Genomic DNA, 17897 nt, shown 5'->3' on the forward strand with positions numbered 1-17897 from the left:
CGAAAGAGTAATTATTGAATTGAACAGACTGGTTTCTGATCATGCAGTGATTTATTTCTCATTTAATTTAAGACAGGTAGCACCACTGTAAATGTAAACAGTGTTGGAATCATCACATATGACACAAACCTCAAAACTGCGCACAATTTAACAATATTTTTGCATTTGTGTTACAAAAAAACGAACCAAAGGAAATTAGAAACTCAATTTAATTTTATTCATAGTAGTTAAGAACTCTCTGAAATGTTGCCTGATTACTGGGCATATTAAAACACCAGGATTCACGTAAATGAATTAGAATCTAAAATTACATATAGAAAAGGATACGCAGCCAGTCTCCTATACAGATTTGAAAAATGGCCCGATTTGAATACAAGATTATGGGGGTCATTCTGACCCTGGCGGTCGACGACCACGGAAGCACCGCCAACAGGCTGGCGGTGCTTCCTTTTGTATTCCGACAGCCGCGGTCGCCCAGCCGGGTCCGGCGGTTTACCGCCAGATTACCCCCGGCTGGGAGAATCCTCCATGGCGGCGCTGCTTGCAGCGCCGCCATTGGGATTCCGACCCCCTTCCCGCCAGCCTGTTTCTGGCGGTTTTCACCGCCAGAACCAGGATGGTGGGAATGGGTGTCGTGGGGCCCCTGCACTGCCCATGCCACTGGCATGGGCAGTGCAGGGGCCCCCTAACAGGGTCCCAGAAAGATTTTCAGAAAATCGCGACGGGTGCAACTGCACCCGTCGCACCCCTGCAACTCCGCCGGCTCCATTCGGAGCCGGCTTCATTGTTGCAGGGCCTTTCCCGCTGGGCCGGCGGGCGCTCCTTTGGCGGGCGCCCGCCGGCCCAGCGGGAAAGCCAGAATGGCCTCCGCGGTCTTTTGACCGCGGAGCGGCCAAGTGGCGGCTCCCGTTTGGCTGGCGGCTACCGCCGCCAGCCAAACTCGGAATGAGGGCCTATATGTCGAGGAGACAGCATATGTGTCTTTAAGCATGAAGCTGAGATATCCCAGGACACTAATAAAGCAAAAAGATTGCTACATCATCAAAATAGATATAGTAAAAATCAAAGCAATAAGAGATTTGGATAACAATACCCCGAAAACATAAGCTAAAAAAGATGCATACATTCATAGCTTGACAGCATAGTAAATCCTAAAATTAATTTTCGTGGGTCGTTGCAGTATCTATTACTTTGTAAAACAACCTAGGAAAGTTGAGTATGACCCAATCAAAAGCATTAAACCAGTCACTTCTCGGAATGTATCAGAAGATTTATCGAAAAAATGTGAGAGTTTTAGTTCTTCTAAAAGCAGAGAAAGATTCCTAACTAGTTGCTGACTTTCTACTCCATCATCTATACATCACAGTTGCCATACTAATGCAAATATACTAGTCAAGCTACTTACAAGAATGTCACCGACTTCAATACATCAGTCAAGTTCACTTGTGGCTTTAAAATTTAAAGTAGTTAGATATGCGGCATGCAAATCGCAGGCAGCATGTTCTTTAAGCTAGGCCACTGTTAAGCTTACGTGAGGCATACATTTAAAGTTTTTAAACCAGTTTCACGCAGGGTATCAGAGTTACTCTGTGAGGACCACTTGGGTCTGCAAGTTACCATGGAAGAATGGGGAAAGGTTCTGTCAGTTTAAAAACTCTTTCAAAACTATATGGCTCACTCAAACCAAGGTTCACATTTGTCATAAAACGCTCTAGGGCGCAATCAAGGTACAAGTCAAGTACAGAAGAATACTGGTATTTCAAAGAAAAAAGGGAAAACTCTTAGTCCCACTACACCATCCAGTCTGGTCCTCCACAGGGCTGGCAATCCTACAGGCAACCAACCAATATCACTCTTTTCCTCGACAGCTTTATTAAGTAGCAGTGTCACACCGGCCCACAAAAAATACATATCAAAAAGGTAGAAATAGGTATTTTGTAGTGCGTATCTAAAAGTGAATGCACGTGGTCTGAAATGCACATTCCATATGGTGGACTATGATATGGTAGGATGTGATGAAATACATGGCAAAATGCACTGTCCAACAGGTTCACCCAACAAATTAGATTTAGTAAAAATAAAATCTGGAGGAATGAAAACACCTCAGAAGCATAACTTGAGGAAAGCACAATTACATAGAAATGTACTTCAATAAGGCTAGTATGAATATTTACTCGTTTTACTTCTGTTACAATGTGTTACATCATCTCACGTCCTACCAATTACTAAAGAACCACAAGTAAACACAACTTTGACTTTTAGAACTATTTTATTTCAGTATGACACCAGCATAGCAGTTACAAGTTTAATAGTCTGTGAATTTAGTGTTATCTCTATTTTCCCATTTTATGAAGTCTTTGCCAGGGGAACTGATATTTTTTGTTGCCATTTCTCTTCGTGAATACATAGATTTACACTTATTTTAATTTCGGCATTCTGATTTTCCTATTAACACTTTTAAAGTAACCAATAAAATAATTTGAACACAAGCTCAATTTAGTTATTTTTTTGTCTTCAGAAGTGTTACCTATCGCCATTTCTCATAGTCTCCATACATCAGCCTTTCTGTCAGCCACATTAACCTTACTGTTGATGTTTTCAGTGTCTAACATATTTCTAGGAGTGCTGAAGTCAGGCCATATTGTCATGATCTCTGTATAAAATACATTTGCACACAATTGCTGTAACTGGACCTCATTCACATAGTCACAATGCAGAAAATGTTACATTAATTCGCCCAAGTAGATCTAATTTAGTCAGACTTGATGTGGCTGGATTCGGGTCTTCCAACACAGGCTCGCGGCCCTCCGTACCAAAAAGGAAGCCTCATATCCTCCCTTTGTCATAATGCCAACCAAAAAGATAATATTTCCCTTCCTTTACTATGGTTAAAAATATATCAAAGATATAAAACTGGGACTCAGGTTCTGTTTTTCTCCTGTGCTACAAAAAGGCTACCCTTAGTGTATCACACTCGGTGGGTCAGAGCTTGTGAATATTTTCAGTGCGTGATTGGAAACAAAATATGGCATATCACATTTATCCACTTCACGAGGTTTCAGAAAGACCTTCGAATGTGACACCGAGCAGTTTCTGAATAACACTCGAGTGAGCATCATAAAACGGCAACCCGTCGACTTCCATTCCAAGAATGCCAGTTTTTCCACTTCGGACTCCGTGTCTTACCAGTATGCTCAGCATCTTATCTTCCTGCAAAGAATGTCATTTTGAAAATAATTATTGACCATAAATAGCAAACAAAACAAAAACTGAAATTAATAAAACAGTATATGAACACCAACCAATCCAGCAGGATTTATTTTATGAACCTCCGAAGAATTAAATGCTATTGGCCATATTTATCAAAGGTTAGCGTCACCCTTGCACCACACAAGGGAAACACAAAACCTACATGAGATTTACCAAGGCATGCAAGGCCACCTTGCGTGGCCCTAAGTGGCTCGGTGAATCTGGAATAATGCAAGGCAGCGAAAGTCCCTGTTTCTGTTACTCTACCCCAGAGAAGTGTTCCATGGGTGGTGCTTGCGTGTTTCCATGCATTCAGCATATTTACCAAGACTGGTAGACCTGAAAATGCACCAGAATGCTACGCCACCCCAGGTGAGGCGTAACAAGGAGAAATATATTTATTTCTCCTCGTTTTTCCCTCTTTCTACTTGTACTGCACTATGCAGCACATGTAGAAGGAGGAAAACGCCTCCAAGAATTGTTTTTGTGCACAAAAATAATCCTGCCTGTAGCGCAAGCACTGTTGCACCATGGTGCAAGGGTGGCTGTGTTGGCGCTAGGCAGGAGTTTGTGCACCAGCGGAGGTGGAGAGCAGGAATGCACCATATCTTGATAAATATGGTGCATTCCCACCATCTCCCTATCACACAACACAGCACAGTGTATTGCTATGTTACGTTTCGTCAAATAATGATAAATATCGCCCTAATATCGCACACTGGAGGAATAGCCTGCAGGTTAAAGAAGTGTTGTCTTATTTCAAGACAATGTTAGAGAAGGAAAATTAGTATTTATGGCTTCAGCCTATCAACTATGTATAGAACAACCTTACCACCACAAGTATAGGATTGTTTATTGTGCACTCAAATACACCACAAAGACAAAATTGACAGCAAAATATATTTCAAGAAGCTGACTGCAACCAGTGGTAGTTTGATCTCGATTATTTAAAATGTGAGTTATTCAACTACACATATTCTAAATTCTTAGCTGGCAGGAAATACAGTAGCCTTGTACAGTGCTAGTGGGCGCAAATAATTCTTGTGGGAATATTCACCCAACTACATATAAATTATGCTAGCCCACACAAAATATATATATTTCCCGGTACCACCAAACTACTGCTGCAGACCCTATTGGGCGGGTGCCTCCATCCGCGAAGGTGGAATTCACGTTTATATGCTTCTCCAAACAGAAATTAGACAGACAATTGCAGATTGCTAGAAATGTTCTTCATTAAGTCACACGGACGCATACGGCAAGCCGCCTTGATCACTGTGTTCATGCAACATGATCTAAAATCACTGACACAGAAACAAGTCGATAACAGACAAAGATAAGGGCCAAACCCCAATGATGGTGGAGGTAGATAATCGCCAACCATCTTAGGATGATCAAAACTGACATACTAAATTCATTGACAAGGCAAATGTCTTGCTCTTCAGTTATCATCAATAATAATTACACTTTCCTCATGCATGTACTGATGATTTTAGTATAATTTCAAAATTCATACATATTCAAAATTAAATAATGCTTTGCACACAAAATACCAAAACAAACATTAAACTAAGTGTTTTCTGAATACACAAATATATTACTCAATGACATTCATTTCACTAAATAACATGCATTATCGTGAATCACTTGAAAGTCAGGTGATTTGATTTAAAGTAATTCTTACCATTTACTTATGATTCATAGTGACCTACAACTTTATGATTGATCCTCAATATATCAAAATAATAATCCACCTGATGTTTGTAACAATTATGGTCTAATGGGCTAATTGACCTAGTACTGAATGCTACTATAGACCCCGTGTAAAGATTATACTTATTTTATATCACATCGTATTTGTGCTGTCTTTATTTCTCAAACTGCATATATTAATCACCACTCACTCAGATTAAGAGACTCACTTCTAATACCAACTTGTGGACAGGACATGAGGAAGACTACAAGTTATTCTGTGAATTGCGCATGTGGGTTTTATAGAGTGAAAAAAAAGAGAAAAGTCATATGTATACTTATTGAACCTAAAAGCCTCATCTGGACCAACAATCTTAAATAAAATTTGGCTTTACATTTCAATTAGTTGAGACATAAAATCAGTCAACTGTGATTCGAAGTTCTTGAAACTGTATTGGATGCAGAAGACAAGGACATCAGAAATCAATTACTACAAAGGCAAATCATTTGGATAAGAAACCTGGACACATCACAACCTAAGAGTCTTAATGAGAGAACAGAGATGTCTTGCTTTCTATGATTTAGTACATCAAATTGATTATTTAGACAGAATTAATTATGGATTAGATAATCTTTCTGTTCTTTACTGAATATGTTTCAAAAGAGGCAAAATGGGCATCTGCTATACTACATAAGTTCATAACATGACCAGCAGTATCCAATGACATAAGTTGGTTGATTCAACTGAGTAATGTTGTTCGCTCACAACAGTACTTCATCTCTTCACAATAGTAGTTCAGTTGTTTTTTTCCTCCAGAAATATATATTTGCACAACTTGTCCACTAACATTTTTGATGTTACCACTATAGTTGGTGACTGTTTTGTAACTGTACCATTGAGACCAGCGTTTGTCTCTATGATATGCTTACCGACCACTGATAAGACAGAGTTTGTAGTTTTGATAGCTACAATTGCTACTCTGTCTGGTATACTGAGCACAACTTCCTGTGCGACCCACCAAGGACAAGCACTAGACACAAATAAGGTAGACAGGTTAGTTTGAAGCACATCCCTGTGTAGAAACAACTTTTTTTGCAAATTTGTGATTACCGAATCCTGACTGCTACCCTGTTGTGTCATTTGTCTTCCATGAACCAAGCATACCTGCTTGTGACAAGCAGGCATGCTTGGGTCATGCTTACACTGCCTGATATCAGCAATGCGCAAATGTTTTTTGTCTTAGTCACAGGTTATAGACAGGTCAAAGACTTTTGGTCTTGAGAGAATATTCTTTCTAAAGCTTCAAAGGGATGGATCTGTTATTCTCAAATATATGACTTTACCATAATCAAAAGGGTCATATGCATGCAATGAGGTGATTCGATTCCTGGGTGTGTTAAGGCATGTTTGGTTAGCAGATAACACAACACACACAGAATGCCTGTTTACATGGTGGCTATGCTCGTATTCACGTTATGCCACTTAATTTACCTTTTTTTTTTGTGATTACACACTATAGGTGTAAGGTGAGGGGAATATCTTATCAAAAAGAATGAGGTTCTTGCTTGCCATCCTTGATCCAGGTATAATGACATATTGTTTACTGATAAATTCATAAAGAACACATATTCCTGATAAAGGACATTATTTGCTGAAACGAATAGGGGCACCTATTGAATGGAATGTAAACAACTTGCTGAATCATTGAAGACACTGGTCTAAAGGAACAGCTATGTTTTGTTTATATCAAGTGAATGGATTTCAGATATACACAATTAAAGGACGAAGCTACATCAATAACAGCCACACACAAGTACTTTTTTTTCAGAATGCCATTCATTGGACTTTGGCAATAAAAGGAACACATCCATAGTAGCCAATACAACACTGTGGAGATGGACTACAAATCACTTGCACTATTTGTTAGGTGGGAAGCATAATGGATTTACAATGTTTGAATCCCAGGAGGGAGGATACTCCTCTGCAGCACGTATAAAAGATTACAACTGCAGAATAAACTGAGATTTCTTCTGGTTTAAAATTGGAGTGCTTTTTGGAACCAACGTTTCCCATTTAACTCACCCCTCTGCCACATATTCAGGAAGTATAAATGGCCACTGCCGAAGGCAAGAGCTCGTGCATAGGGGTGCGCTTAATTTGGAAGTGTGCTTCAGAACGATGCAAGGCCAGCGTGTTGGTGCTAACCTATTAGAATTTACTTTAGAATTCCCAGCATTAAAGTTGCATTTCAGGCAAAGTTATAAATGTTCATGAATAATACACTACCCAATACTCATTAGTGGTGCTGTCACTGGAGGTTTGTGAACATGGTCAGAGCTGCACAGTTGGCTGCGACATGCGTGGCTAAGATGTTGCTGTTATGTAGCTTTGCAGAGGCTGCACAATTAGCCAAGCAATTAGCAGAGCCTGCTCACTTTTCAGGGATCAAAAAGTAATAAGAATAATCAAATAAAGTTAAAAAAAAAAAAATTAAAAAGCAAAATGCTTTAAAACAGAACCTTCTAATCCCGAAAAGCTCCATTGTTTGCCACTTGAAACTGAGTTCAATTTAAGATGGCAAACTAGAACAAAAAAAATCATCCATCTAAGGTTCCCTTTGAAAGTAATTACTAATTCATGCAACCCCGAAGGAAGAAAGACAGTAGTTCGAAGCAATCTTTCAGAAGGATTGACATCGTCTCTTGGAACTACTGCACTAACATTCCTGGTCATTCAAGGGAACATCTAAATCCTTTAAATGATATTTTGTCTACATTATCTTATTACGGCAGTAAACGAGCCAATTTATTTACAGTGTACACATGGGAATGATTCCTCTATTGATGCTGTATTCCACAATGGCCAGATCATTCCAATTATGAGGGCCGTATAAAGGCACTGAAGAGTACATAAAAGAGTGGTCCTGTAGTATTCTATGATATACTACTACATGCGCTTGTAAATTGGCCACAAAATATCTAAATTGGGAATATTCATGGGCATTTTTTACAAATAGAAAGCACTGTACCCTAACGTAAATTTTACTACTACTGTGTTGAATATTTCGGGGGCGAGTCAAGGCATTTAAGAGTATATAAAAGAGCACTCCATTAGTAGCTTCCAGAAACTAATAAATGCTTTTGTGAATCAACCACATGCAGAAAATCCTGTACAGTATAAAGGTATTTTATGATGTGGTTCCTCCTACAAAATGTGTCAGTAAAATTGAAAAAATAACACATTTGCATAATAGCAAAAAACGTTTCCAGAAACAAAATATGTATGTTCAAGCATTCATTACCTTGCTAACAGATGGAAGGGCCTTTCTCCAGACCACTTCCTGTGACAAACTGGGAAATCCGACAGCTTTTCTGAGGTAGCGTTCATGCATCTCACAGGTGTTTAAGAGATATAACCCACAGGCTACTGCATATCCTCCCCAGTTAGAGACACCTACAAAGTAAAAAGTACATAGTAATCATTTGTTTTTATAACAAAACATTTTTTTACCATTGCCCGGTGGCTTTGTAGCCATGAGCATAACAGGTCTTACTATTATGCAGAATTGAGTACTCATGTGAAGTAACTTCAGGAGGATTTAGAACTTATGGGTCCTTTTGGCTTCTGTGTTTATCGTTTAAACTCGAAAAAATCATAAATACAAAAAAGAAAAAAACGGTGCACTTCTAGCAACAGAACAGGCTTGTGCAAACAGAGCTGATTGCGAAGAAACTGTAGAATAGTATGAACCTTTAATCTGGCAATTTTTTAAAAAAAAGTCAACAAAAAAAACAGCATCTGGCAACAGGAACAACTATAATTTCGCCGCAAAGTGTGGAGAAAGTACGAGGGGTGCGTGTCAACTGAAACAGCTTAACTATCTGTTAAAACATGAAACAATAAAAACAAATCCCACTTCAGGAATATTTCTCGGTTTCACATACAAACGCATACTCATAAAAAAGCAATGCTTTTTGGTAGGCTAATTGAGAGCGGTATATTTTGTGGAACGGTTTATAATCGGACTAACCAAGAAACCTTTACTTTATTGTGTTAAAAAAAAGAAGAAAACAAAAACAGGGGCCAGGGCCCAGATATTTCTCAGGAGCCCTCTACAGCTTGTACAGGCGTGCTACGCTTACGAAACTAGTGTTCAATGCCACCCACTAACCATTGTACTCCTACAACTATTACAACTTGGCCTATACCAGGTGAGCCTAAGCTATAAGAATGGCCTCAGCACGTTGGTATTAATATTGGTTGTAATTGTATATTGGATATTTAAACGGTAGACACACATGCTCTTTGAAAAACAGACATGCAGCGCCACCATTTTGGGGAAGGGGTCATAAATATGTGCAGATGTTAAGAAATAAGTGCAGCTGCTGAACACTGGCAGACATCTTCACAAATGAAGTCCTGCATTTTACCCAATCTCATTCTAACTGTAGCAACAGATCCTAGTCACTAGATGGTTACCATAAAGCAAATTCATGTCACAAAGGAAACACCACTCATACATTTTGTCCTTTGTATTCCAAAGCCCCTAAATAAATTACCAATTTTCAGGGTGTCATGTTTATGATGATGCCCTCAATAAGATGCAGTAGCAAATCTAACAACATACTCATGCGTAAAGAAATTTGCAAATTTAACATCACAAAGCCAGTTTAATCAGGACTGCCGATTAACAAATGTATCCTCCCTTGCACTGAGTTACAAACATAACGATAATGATACATTTTAATGACCTAGTTGTCTTGAACAATGCATCAACACTGGGCTTTTCTAATTAAATAGCAACAGAAGAGGATTTGCCTCACTCCACTGTAGTGTATAAGGAGGGTATACATTGTGTACTCCTTGTTCTTAAGGGTTGATTGCGCGACCCACATGGGTTGTCAATTCTTACACATTCATGTGCAATTAAAAATTTGCAAGATCCACTGTGTTGAAAATGGCAGTTTTTGCAGGATAATCCCCAAACTTTTTGCCTTCTTCCTCCTATTTTTTCAGGTCTGTTTTGCTGGTTTATTGTCTCTGCGCACTTTACCACTGCTGATCAGTGCTAAAGTACAAGTGCTTCATAGGTAAATTGTACAGCTGATTGGTTTATCCATGACTGGCATATTTGATTTCCTGGTAAGTCCCTAGTAAAGTGCACCAGAGGTGCCCAGGACCTGTAAATCAAATGCTACTAGTGGGTCTGCAGCACTGATTGTGCCACCCACATAAGTAGCCCTGTAAACATGGTTCAGATCCACCACTGCAGCGTCTGTATGTGCAGTTTTAAACTGCCAATTCGACTTGGCAAGTGTACCCACCTGCCAGGCCTAAACCTTCCCTTTAACTACATGTAAGGCACTCCTAAGGTAGGCCCTAGGTAGCCCCATGGGCAGGGTACGGTGTATTTAAAAGGTAGGACATGTACTGGTGTGTTTTTCATGTCCTAATAGTGAAATACTGCCAAATTCGTTTTTCTCTGTTGCAAGGCCTATCTCCCTCATAGTTTAACATGGGGGCTGCCTTTAAATAACTTTAAAGCGCAGATTCCCTTGAGGACAGATAGAAATGTGGAGGTTAGGGTCTCTGAACTACTCACAATTTAAAAATACATCTTTCAGCGAAGTTGGTTTTTGGATTGTGAGTTTGAAAATGCCACTTTTAAAAAGTAGGCATTTTTCTTGCTTAAAACATTCTGTGGCCCTGCTTGTTTATGGATTCCCCGTCTGGGTCAGTTTGACAGCTGGGCTGTTTACACCTCTCCTCTAGACAGTGACACAAAGGGAGCTGGGGTGTAGCCTGCGTATCCTGATGAGACATCTGTGCTGAGAGGGAGGGGAGAAGTGGTCACTCACACCTGAAAGGGCTATGCGTGCCCTCACACAATGCAGTCTCCAACCCCCTGGTGTGTCTGGGGCCTGGACTGGACAAGGAAGGATCCTGCTAACATGTGAAACTTTGCTTTGAAGTTTGCCAACTTCAAAGGCAGAAAGGGGTATAAGTAGCAGACCCAAAACCCCAGACTTTTGAGAAGTACTGTCTCTTTGCTGTGTTGCTTTGCTGGACTGGTCTGCAGTTGCGTCTGCCTGAAAATAGTGCAAAGGGTGAACATTACTGTGTGTCCTGCTTGAGAAAGTTCTCCAAGGGCTTGGGGTAGAGCTTGCCTCCTGTTAAAAGTCTCGGGGACACCAAAGACTTCAGTTTCCTTGACCTGCAGCACTGGGAACTGTGCATTTTGTGCCGTTCAAGAGGAGAAACCACCACAAAACCGGCAAGAACGCCCCTGGCCTGCACCGTGACCTGCTGATGGTACAGGGAGCCAACTGCCCCACTTCGCACCACAACCCTGGTCTCACCGAGCCCGCCCCGCACCGCCGGCTTGGGCCTACCGACGACAGCGCTTCAGCAATGATGACTCCGCTGCCTGCACTGTGACCTGGTGATACCGCACCGCCCCTCTTCACACCGCAGCCCTGGTCTCACCAATGCTGCTGGATGCTGTCACCAAGCCGCTGCCTGCACCATGACCTCTGGGCACCCCACGTCGCATCGTCCTGCTTCACACCACAGCCCTGATGCCATCCACGCCAGCGCTCCTGACTTCATCAGCCCGGAGTTCGATCTGCAACGCGTGTGACTTCAAGGGCCCGACGATCCCTGCACTGACTCCGGAACCAACACCGCGAAGCCGGCGACGCTGCTCTCTGGAGCTCACTGTGAGGATCACAACGCCCTGCAATTACAAAGGTACTGTTTGCGGGTCTCCCCGACACCGTAGCTGGCCCTCAATGCCGCGGCCCGCCTGAACTGTTGGTTTTGTTGATCACGACACCATTATAGCCCCAGGTGAAGCTATCGTCTTCAAGGAACTGTATTTTTGAGTAAATCTTGCAAAATTCATATCTTTAACAATGTATGTTGGATTTGTATAGTTTGGTCTTGTTTTACACAGATAAATATTGGCTACTTTTCTAAAACTGGTGTGGTGTCCTTTTGTAGTGTTTTCACTTATTACTGTGTGTTATGGGCAAATGCTTTACACATTGGTTCTGAGATAAGCCCTCCTGCTCGTGCCGAGCTACCAAGAGTGTGAGCAAGGGTTATCTGAGCGGTTATCTCCCCTACCTGACTAGAGGGAGGTTCCCTACTTGGACAGGGTTCAAACCCACTGCCAACTAGAGACTCCATTTCTAACACACTGGTCACATGATGTCAAGTGTTGCATATGTGTTCTTCCACCCTGACAATGAAGAGTCTGATCAATGCATCAGGAGTCACTTACTGATAGCTGGTGGTGGGGAATCTATCTCTGAATGTCAGTGTTTTTTAATGTGTTGGATAAGAAACTGTGATTAGGGTTTATAGCTTTTATTCGAGAAATGTCATCTACTGCCCGGAAGTTAGACATGATTTCTTGATGCTCATTGTGAAATCGAACTGATGCAAACAACTACATTGCCTATGTGGTATTTCAGTTCATTGTCCATATAAGAATAAACATCAATTGTTTCCCCCTGAGATGCGCTGCCATAAAATAGGATTTCTATTGCAAAACCCTTTGAGGCAAACTTTACTTCCAATAGTAAAACACTGAATGGGTCTTTTTTGCAACTACTATCAATCCCTTGACGATCTGTTTTTGTCAGAGTCAATCAAACCAATCAAACATTTAGAGAGTGCGGCAAATCACCCATATGGGTCTCGAGGCGGTGGAGCTATATGCTGCGGTGTGGATGAATGATTATTCAAACATCCAAATCTGTAGTTTTCTTCTGAATCGCTGGATGACGGTGCAGTCCTGAGGTACAGGGGTAGGATGTTCCAAGCGTTGGCTGCCAGGTGCGAGGAGTGTCCTCTGAAGTTGGCTTGATGGATCCATAGGGTGTCTGCGAGGGAGAGGGAAGCTGATCGGAGGTGTCTGGTCGGTGGATGAAGGTCAGGAATTTGTTGATGTACGGTGGTTCTTCATTGCGTAGGGCCTTGTAAACATGGGTCAGCATCTTGAACGGGCAGCTCTTCTGAATCAGGAGCCAGTGTGTTTTTTTGAGATGGGGTTTGACGTGGGTCCTTCTGGGGAGGTCGAGCATGAGTAGTTCTGTATTGTCTGGAGTCTCTTCAGAAGCCGTGCTGTGATTCCTCCATTGAGCGTGTTTCTGTAGTCAAGTCTGCTGGTGATGAAGACCTGCGTGACTGTCCTTCTGGTGTCTGCTGGAAGCCACCTGAAAATCTTGAGGCGCATGTAAAGGGTGTGGAAGCAGCCGGATGATACTGCATCAACTGGTTTCTTCATGGATAGCATGCTATCCAGGATAATAATGAGATTACTGGCATGGTCTGTTGGGGTGGAGGGGGGTTCCGAGCTCTGTGGGCCACCATCTGTCAGTCCATGGCAAGGTGTTGTTCACAAAAATTAGAACTTCCGATTTTGCTGTGTTGAGTTTGAGACAACTATCATTCATCATGCATCTGTGGAAGTTAGCTTTTGTGGTGGAGGGATCTTCGGACAGTGAGAGGATGAGCTGTGTGTCGCTGGCTTAGGAGATGATGTTGAGTCTGGGTGATCCGACGGTAGCACCTGCTGGGGGGGATCATGTAGGTCTCGAAGAGGGGCGAGCTGAGGGACAATCCTTGGGGGACTCCACAGATGATCTTCTTGGGCTCTGAGTTGAAAGGGGGGGAGACTGATTCTTTGGGTTCTGCCGATGAGGTTAGAGGTGATCCATTTGAGGGTGTTTCCTTTAATCCCGATGTGATGGAATCTGCTGATCAGGATGTGGTAGGAGACGGTGTTAAATGTGGCGGACAGGTCCAGGAGGATGAGGGCTGCTGTTTTCCCACAGTTCAGGAGGGCTCGGATGCCATCTGTGGGTGCAATCAGGGCTGTCTCTGTGCTGTGGTTAGCTCGAAATCCAGATTGGGAGGGATCCAGGAGGTTGGGGTCTCCTAGGTGTTGGGTGAGTTGCTGGTTGATCACTTTATCGAGGACTTTTGCTGGATAGGGGAGCAGAGAGATGGGCCGGTAGTTCTCCAATTCGGCTGGGTCAGCAGATGTTTTTTTCAGCAGGGGCTTCACTTCAGCCTGTTTCCAGACCTCCAGGAAGGAGGCCATGGCGATGGAGGTATTCAGGATCTTCCTGAGCTCATCTCGGATTGTCTTGCTTTCGAGTTTCAAGACGTGATGGGGGCAAGAGTCTGTGGGTGCTCCCAAGTGTATGGAGTTCATGATGGGGATAGTGTCTTGTGTGGTAAAGAGTTCCCAGTGGGTGAGAAGGTGTTTGGGGTTCGTGTTTGTGCATGTAAGCTGGTTGAAGCTGTCTGTGGTGGAGGGTTGGCGTTCAGAGTTTTCGTAGATAGCCGAGATCTTGTCATTGAAAAAGTCAGCAAGGTTGTCATACAATTCTGGGAGGGAGTGATGTCATTCTCGGTGGCTGCTGGGTTGGTGAACTCCTTCATGATTGTAAAGAGTTCTTTGCTGTGGTTTGTGCTGACTTTGATGAGGTCTGCTGGTGTGTTCTTATTTTTTTTCAGGAGGCAGTGGTACTGGTCGGATCTGAATGTATTGTCTTTTAGATCTATTGTTTTCATGATGTTGTCTTCCTCTGTTAGCCAAAGGTACTCTGTTGTCATCTTGAATTTTTGGCTTTCACATCCTCAGCTGATTGGTCGGATATTTAGAATAGGTCCTGTCTGGCTGTTGTATTAGTGCAAATGGCAGTGGCATAACCGATCTTGAAGGGCCCTCCTGCAAAGTACATGAAGGTTCCCTTCCCTGGCCCACCACCTATCACTTTTGTTGAGGGGGTGCTGTGGAGCTCAGGGGCCCCCGCAGTGTAGGGGGTGTGGGCGTTTATGTTACACCACAGGCATATGACTATTTTCCAGTCACCATATACCTGAAACACTTAAGAAGGAAAGCCTTTGTAACACTAAAGTAGTGTTATTTTGTCTGAATTATGTTTCTGCAGCATCTAAATGTGCAATAAAGACGACTTTGGCGATAGGAGTCTCTCTATTAATGTATATGTTAAAATGGCACACTCTTGAAAAATTCTTGTGCTGTTGCCAGCGTTAGGGATGCTAACCGTCTTAGCACAGGTTAAATGGTTTTCATGGAGATCTGCTATGAGGTGAAGAAGATATATCAGTGTCTCAAAGGACAGTGCCTTCAAAGTATTCTTGATCAATTTCTGATGCACTGTTATCAATACACAAGAGTGACAGAACCATAATCAAAGTGCTTGAAATAAATGGGGCATCACAGATGATGAAGGATTTTGGCTCTGCATTTTCCATTTTAAAAAATGCACGCTTTTGTGGTCCCCTGGAAAAGGTTACAAATGGGGAGTTAGTTGATATGTGGGAACCTTTTCAATACCTCTATGCTGCAAAAGTGGTGAAAGCCTTAAAAATCATCCAAAAGCTTAATCTCAATATGACCTATCCGTGTAGTGGTACTAGAAAGCTGATCACTGCACTGCCAAGGTATCTTTCTGTGATAGATGTTTTGGGTGAAAAAGTCACATCTCCTCTCGCCTAAGATGTGACCCATTGAAGGTAATAATAAAAAAACTAAAGAGGGCACAACCACCACTGAATTCCATTTGGAATCTCATGGCATGCCCACTGTCCATGACCCATTTTACAATGTTTAACTTCGGACCCAAGAAATACATGGCAGGATTATGCAGAGCATGTGAATCTGTAATTAATGGAATCTAAAAAAGAAAGGTCTTTGCAGCGATCATTCCCTGTATCGTTGCAGAACTCTGCTCTTTACACATATTTCAGACTCACCAGTAGTGATAGCAAAATCAGCAGCCACATCACAAGCAATAACATCTCCTCCAGCAATGTGCTTCTTCACGGCATCCTTCACCTTTCCCATGCCGAGCTCGTTACCTCCATCGCCAATGCCTTAATGAAGGAAAAGGATGAAAATATGAGTTACGAGAATATGACCTTAGAATGTAGTATTAGAATGACCTGTACACATTTGTATACCATTGTGTTTCACTTCAAGAGAGCCCCTTGACATCAGACAATAGCAAATCACTTACTTTACTTTTCCCTACAAACTGTTTGTTTTCGATTAATCTGGTTTCTCAGTGCACGTTCCATTAATTCAATTGTCTCCACCTACAAAAGTTTGCATACTGTTGTTGGACGTGGATAATAACAATGTTCTCAGATCACTTCTAAATGATACCAGTACAGGATGTGAAGATGGCCTCTGTGCGGAGATATCTAGCTTCTGGGTAGACGTACCTAGATGTAGGGTTCAGAGGTTGAACATGAACCAAAGTGGAGGGTGTCTCCCAAAACACGTAGTCACTATGCTCTTCACTTTAGTGCTCACCAAGCACAGTACATGTGTTCTTATAGAGCCCTCACCCACATGCTAATCATGTGGTATGCTTCATCACCGAGTCCTTTCTTGGTGAGGTGATCATCACCAGGTGGGCTCAACCTCGCAGTGAAAGGGAGCACTTTGATATTTTCTATGTCCTTAATTGCAAAAACAACCCTCTAATTTGGGGGTCTGTGCCTGCAAAACAAAACCAAAAAATGCTGGCTAGTCACTCGTACATTGAGGCTAACCAGCATTATGGTTTTGTTGGAAGTGATCCGGGAGTTTCGATGGGAGTCATTTTGATAAAAAGATCCCCACCAAATCATCAGGTCTCTCACTAAATATTGTGGGCATCCACCACTGGACCAGTGGAGGCAGGGTGGAGGAAAGCCTGTCAAACTCTAAATAATGGTAATTTCTAAGAACGTAACCCAACACTGTAAAGCATTGGCACCACTGGCAAATCACTGTTAGAATTTTCTAATCCAGTGAAGATTCCCATTCTTAAACCACGTGTGGACTTTCATACAATGCCTGACATTTTGCTTACCCCACCCGACCAAGTTGTGAGCCAACTGAGATTGGCTTATTCGACAAGGAATGTCAACAGAGCACTAGTGAAATCTTTTCCATAAGGAGATGCCCGATTAATGACAGTTCTTCTCCAAAAATCGACGATTACTAGATCCAATGTTTTTGTGTCAGGATTCTGTGTTAAAAACTCACAAAACGTCAACAGTGAAGTGATCTTAAAAGAGGCCTCTCTTCCCATTCATCCCCTTCTCAACAGTCGTAGCAGAAAATCAGAACAAACGTGCATGGACTTGTGAGAACCCAGGCACACAAGTAGTGTTGGTGTGGGTTAGCATGAATCAAACAGGACCAACAGGATCCATGCTCCTTAGAGATTCTGAACATGCAACATTTGTGGCATACTGTGAGCAAGAGGGAAGCTGATGGGAGAAGTATAACTCTTGACTACCCTGAAAAAGTATAAAGAAATTATTAGGGAAGCAGGCACCAGTCAAAGAATTTCAGTGGTCACCAGTTGGAAGAAATGATTGGGCCTCCTTACACTAGCATGTATGTGAGTAAGGCAGAGCAATATTAGACCCAGGAATGCGATTTATAAAATACCTTTGCTGTACAAATGCGTCCTAACCTATCCACTCACTCAGAATTTCTTTCCATTCATCTACAGCAGAAGTGGATGTATGCATACGTCAGACTGTAGATGTTTAGCAGTGATGATATATTCTTGAGCATTGGCTTTATGATAGCTTACTCATGTGACACTCTCATCTTAGTTGAATCTCTAGTACAATGATAATCTGATTTTATAAAAGTATGATTTTGCAAAGGTTTAATCTAGTGATTTTCTCATTCATATTGTTTTAAAATATTCTTTATTGGTTCTATTCTATCATGCCATGCAAACAACTGCTTTGGCTTCATTATCGCAAGTAATCATGACTATTGTCTTTTGAGGGCCTTCTTCTGTAGGTAGACACATTTATATGGCATAGCTCACAAATCACCACCTTAAAGCCTTCCCATTCAACCAATGTGTTTTTGAAGGAACCCTCATTTTCTTTGTAGTTA

General features: G+C 41.9%; 1 protein-coding gene across 5 annotated transcripts in view; it reads right to left on the reverse strand.

The window, feature by feature from the left end:
• Nucleotides 1-2250: 2250 nt before the first annotated feature.
• The window catches only part of DGLUCY (D-glutamate cyclase), a 396105-nt gene continuing 380458 nt past the window's right edge, over nucleotides 2251-17897 (reverse strand). For all 5 annotated transcript variants that reach the window (XM_069208180.1, XM_069208181.1, XM_069208179.1 and 2 more), the window contains 3 exons: nucleotides 15740-15859; nucleotides 8244-8395; nucleotides 2251-3210 (listed from right to left, as the gene is read on the reverse strand). In XM_069208180.1, the coding sequence (XP_069064281.1) occupies nucleotides 3049-3210; nucleotides 8244-8395; nucleotides 15740-15859 (434 nt within the window). In that variant the 3' untranslated portion in view covers nucleotides 2251-3048. The remainder of the gene's footprint in view (nucleotides 3211-8243; nucleotides 8396-15739; nucleotides 15860-17897) is intronic.

This window comes from Pleurodeles waltl, chromosome 9 (assembly GCF_031143425.1).
Source record: "Pleurodeles waltl isolate 20211129_DDA chromosome 9, aPleWal1.hap1.20221129, whole genome shotgun sequence".
Classification (NCBI taxonomy): Eukaryota; Metazoa; Chordata; class Amphibia; order Caudata; family Salamandridae; genus Pleurodeles; species Pleurodeles waltl.